Raw genomic sequence first — 4,646 nt, forward strand, 5'->3', positions numbered from 1 at the left:
TAACTAAAAGTACAAACATACAAGGTAGACTTCATGTTTTTTGAAAATTATTAAACATCGATTACACATTAAAATGAGTGATGATTGACGTCGTGATTGTTTACTGTCATATATTGAGAAAGATGTTGTTGCGGGCTAGAATATACGTGGCGGTAGAGAAATATAAAATTAATGTCTTAGCGTTGTACGAAAATCCGGCACGCAATCAGATAAGAGAGAGTGTGTAGCATTCATATCAGACACCAATATTTTTACGTGGAAAACCCCTAAAAAGGGGAAAAAAACCACGGGGCCTAACCCATTTTGAATGAATCCACTAGTATTGCAGTTGATTACAAATGAGGCCCTTCCTTGGGAGAATGCCTTATCTTGATGTACATCTTATTGAGTACATTACATTATGAGAATACAAAGAATCACTATTGACGTGTTCGTTTGGTCGGCAGGACCATAGTCTGGTGAGGGAGGTCAGAAAGGCTGTAGCCTACGAACGACATAAGTCAGGAGGACCGTAGTCGGCTGGCGACGGAGGTCGGAAGGACCATTGTCTTGCGACGGAGGCTGGAAGGATTGTGTCTGATGATGAAAGTCAGAAGGACGGCGTAGAAGTCCAACAATGGAAAGAAATCCATCTTCGGATATACGTCCAGCGAAAGTCCGATAACCGGGAGAAGTCCGGCGTCGGGTAGAAACTTGGCAAAGAGTGAAGGTCGGACGTCAGGTTGAAGTCCGACGTCTGTTGGTGGCCGAGGAGAACTCCGACATCAGTTAGGCGAAGTTTCGACGTCAGGAGAGAACTCTGTCGTTAATTGAGAAGAATTTCAGCATGCCGTGGAAGTTGGGCAGAATTCTAGCGTCCCGTGGAAGTCGGCCAGAATTCTGGCATCATTTGGAGTTTGGGCGGAACTCCGGCGGTGGTCGAGGAGGAGCTGATTCTCCTCCTTCTTCTCTTCTTCTTGGTTGAGTCCCCTCTTATGAAGAATGAGTGCTCTATTTATAGTTTTTTCTGTAGTGGCGTGGCTTGTAAATAGGTGTGAGATCATGGGCAAATAGGGAGTGGTCGAATGGATGACTTATATTGAATCCTTTGATCGTGCACTATTCATTGGACATTTGAAGGCCTTAGTGATGTCGGAATTCGGCGATCTTGGGCTCGTTGGATTTTTCTTCGTCGAGTCGCTCGATTCGACTATAAGCTCGTTAAAATCGGAGACTGTTTGGTAACTTAAATTGTGGTACAAGCTTTCCCACAGCACTTCAGGTGCTTGATTTGGGCTCATTTGGGCTCGGAATGAGTTGAATTTGGTGTCGTTGGGTTTGTATTTCTGAGACGCTCAGTTTGACTATAAGCTCGCTGAAATCAGAGTTCAGGTGCTTCCGGATTTTATTTTTGAAGTTTCCAGGTTGATTTTTGCCTCGAGATTCATGCCCGATCAAGATAATTTCATGATGACATATCAGATGTATTTGATTTTATTCGAAATGAAATTGTAATGCAACATAATTAGAATATATAAAATATAGAATGCAAAGTTTGTATATATATTATGAGTTTGCTCCCCTAAGAACTAAGGTCATTTCCTCCATTGTAAATAATTATCTTCAATTGTGAGGAGTGAGATTCTTGTATCTCTCTTTTTTTTTTTTTCAAATAATTTATTCATCAATAATCAATAATCTAATAGTCCATACAATCATTCTTTATCGATGAAAAAAATAAAAAACAAACGCTAAAATAAAATAAGGATGAAATTATTCTTGTACTTATACATTTAATCTAGTAAGAAAAAAAAAGCACTACAAAATTTGGCCTAAATTGATTAAAGATTTAAAAAAGCGTAAACATTGGTCTGATTCAGCTCTTATGTAGCCTCATTTGACCCTTATTTATAGATGAGAAAGTAGAATTCCGTGTAATTTGAATGAACAATCATCAAACAAAAAAGATACGGCGTTAACTCCCACTAACCGCAAGGAATTCCGAAATAGATAGTTAGCTATAGTATAATCAACCAAGAGATCAACAACAAGATTTCACAATTCTACTTTTATCATATACGTATCATTTGATAAAGACGATTTTTCATTTTATCGAGAATTTGTGCTCGACATTTTTCCCAAGTACAACTTCACAACATCATCGTATGCAGATGCAATAGAAACAACAAGCTCAATGAAAGTAGTTGTTGTAGTAGAAATCCCACCTCAAGCTTTAGGCACAATTTGGAGAAAAATCAAGAAATCCGCGAGCAACAACGTCATGTAAGTTACAATTTTTTCTTTTAACAAAGTTACTCTATCCTATCCAGTTTGATTGCATTGCACCGCTTTGGTCAGCTCCGAAAAAAAAGACCTAGAATCCGAAGAAAGCAAAAAGCTTAGTGACTTACGCTAGCCGAGATTATTGCATCTCTTATTCTTTAGTTTATTATTACAATAGGTTTAGCTCTTGAAGTTTTTTTTTTCCCTTTTTTTTCTTCTTTTCTGTGTAAAAATTTTTTGATCTCCTACAAATTTTTCTATACATGATAGATTTTTAACAAAATCAAAATATTAAATACCAACTCAATCGTCATAGAAACCAAATCATTCAAATTGATTTAAAAAATATAAAGATCAAACATATTTTAAATCTTATGCATTGGCAGTTAAAATGAGCATATTGTCTGCATAACTTCAAAGAAATATAAGATTCTGTGAATCCAAATTCATTAGGGCAAAAAAACTAGTGAGAACATCAAAACTAGTGTCAGTTTTCTTAACCAACGCCGGCGGATCACCAGACAAGCCAACGGCAAATCGGCAATCCAGTTAAGCGGTCAACGGGGCCACGAAATTAAGCTTCCCGCACTACATTTTTCCACGTACCAGTTTGGCTGAGCGTCGGTGAGAACCTGACTCCTCCCATGAAATAGCACATAAGAACAACCCTAAACCCGGCGCAAAACACCCAAAGATGCTTCCTTTTCAGGAGCAGATCATCGCCGACCTCCTCGAAGACCCCAACGGAGGCGTTGTCGTCCTCTCCTCCGGCCTCCCCATCCACTCCCTCGTCGCTTCCCTCCTTCTCCTCCACCACCCCTCCCAAGGCTCCCTCCTCATCCTCTCCGCTTCCGACTCCCAGAAATCCTCCATCTCCCGCTCCCTCCTTCGCCTCCTCCAAAACGATAACCCTAACCCTAACCCATTACTCCCAACCGACATCCCTGGTGACGTTCTGTCCCACCACCGCACCGCTCTCTACGCCAGCGGCGCCTCTTACTTCGTCACGCCTCGTATCCTCATTGCCGACCTCCTCACATCTCGTGTCCCGCCCTCCTCAATCGCCGGTATCCTCATCCTCAACGCCCACCGCCTCACCGATACTTCCACGGAGGCCTTCATTGCCCGCATCCTGCGTTCTCTCTCCCGCAACGCTTATGTTCGTGCACTCACCGACCGTCCTCACGCCATGGTCTCCGGGTTTTCCAAGGCTGAACGAATCATGAAGTGCTTGTACGTGAGGCGGCTCCATCTCTGGCCGCGCTTCCATGTTCTTGTCTCTGGTGACCTCGAGCAGAGTCCGCCGGAGGTGGTGGATATCAGGGTGCCGATGACGCCTGCAATGAGGGGGATTCAGCAGGCTGTGTTGGAGACGATGGATGCTTGTCTCAAGGAGCTCAGAAGGACTAACAAGGTCGATGTCGAGGATCTTACGGTGGAGAATGGGCTATTCAAGTCATTTGATGAGGTTGTGAGGAGGCAGCTTGATCCCATATGGCATACGCTTGGGAAGAAAACCAAGCAGTTGGTCAGTGATTTAAGAACACTGAGGAAATTGTTGGATTATCTTGTCAGGTACCTTCTTTATCTGATAAAGCAGCCTGAAAAAAAGGAATTTTCGTTGGAGTGGACTGGATTGCTATTTGATTTAGATTAATACATCTCACACCAAACGACATCCACATATATGAGTTATGTATTTCCTTGATCATTCTTTAATTGATATTCATAAACTAAAAAAGTAAAATAAAAATTTGGGTAAATTAAGTTGGGGTCATTGGTTGTAAGTCGAATGAATTTAAACAAGCATTTTGTTAAGAAATAATATATTATTTTGGATTTATAGATAGTACAACAACAATGTCAAAAATGGGTGAACAATTAAAAAAATCGACATCCAAGATAATAAAATATTTAAAGTCTATCATAGAAAAAGAAGGAAGCAAAAATTTCAAAGATTAAGAGCACTATCATAATTGGTGGCTACAACAACTATTGGTTTAATTTGTTTTATCATTAAACCGTTCTCAAATCGATTTTTAGCTCTTTTATTTTACTTGTATTAAATCAGCTGGTTTGAATATCTATTAAACCAAAAATTGATTAATGTAAACCTCTATAAATAGATCCCAAATGCCGTAATTAAATTCAAGAAATAAAATTTTGAGTTCCTCTTTCTTTCTCTTATCCTCTTTTGGAGTCCACACCTACTCAAAAAATATCTTTTCCCTCTGAATTTATCAAGAATCTTAAGCTTCTCGATCTACATCAAGAAGGGTAAGACATCTTTTGAGTAGGTGTAGACTCTTTAAGAAAGAAGAAGAGGAACAAGATTGAGTAGAAAAGTGAGAAAATAAAAATTTTATTTCTTGAATTTTATTATT

General features: G+C 39.9%; 1 protein-coding gene across 1 annotated transcript; it reads left to right on the forward strand.

Moving 5' to 3' along the window:
- Window positions 1-2,956: 2,956 nt before the first annotated feature.
- Window positions 2,957-3,919, forward strand: LOC110096860 (DNA repair endonuclease UVH1-like). Its single transcript, XM_020822987.1, has one exon. It carries the CDS (start codon window positions 2,957-2,959, stop codon window positions 3,917-3,919), a length of 963 nt encoding a protein of 320 aa, XP_020678646.1.
- Window positions 3,920-4,646: the final 727 nt, after the last annotated feature.

Source organism: Dendrobium catenatum, unplaced genomic scaffold (assembly GCF_001605985.2).
Source record: "Dendrobium catenatum unplaced genomic scaffold, ASM160598v2 original_scaffold_202914, whole genome shotgun sequence".
NCBI lineage: Eukaryota > Viridiplantae > Streptophyta > Magnoliopsida > Asparagales > Orchidaceae > Dendrobium > Dendrobium catenatum.

Coding starts and splice junctions, on each gene's coding strand:
- LOC110096860 (XM_020822987.1), top strand. CDS start 2,957: ATGCTTCCTTTTCAGGAGCAGATCATCGCCGACCTCCTCGAAGACCCC.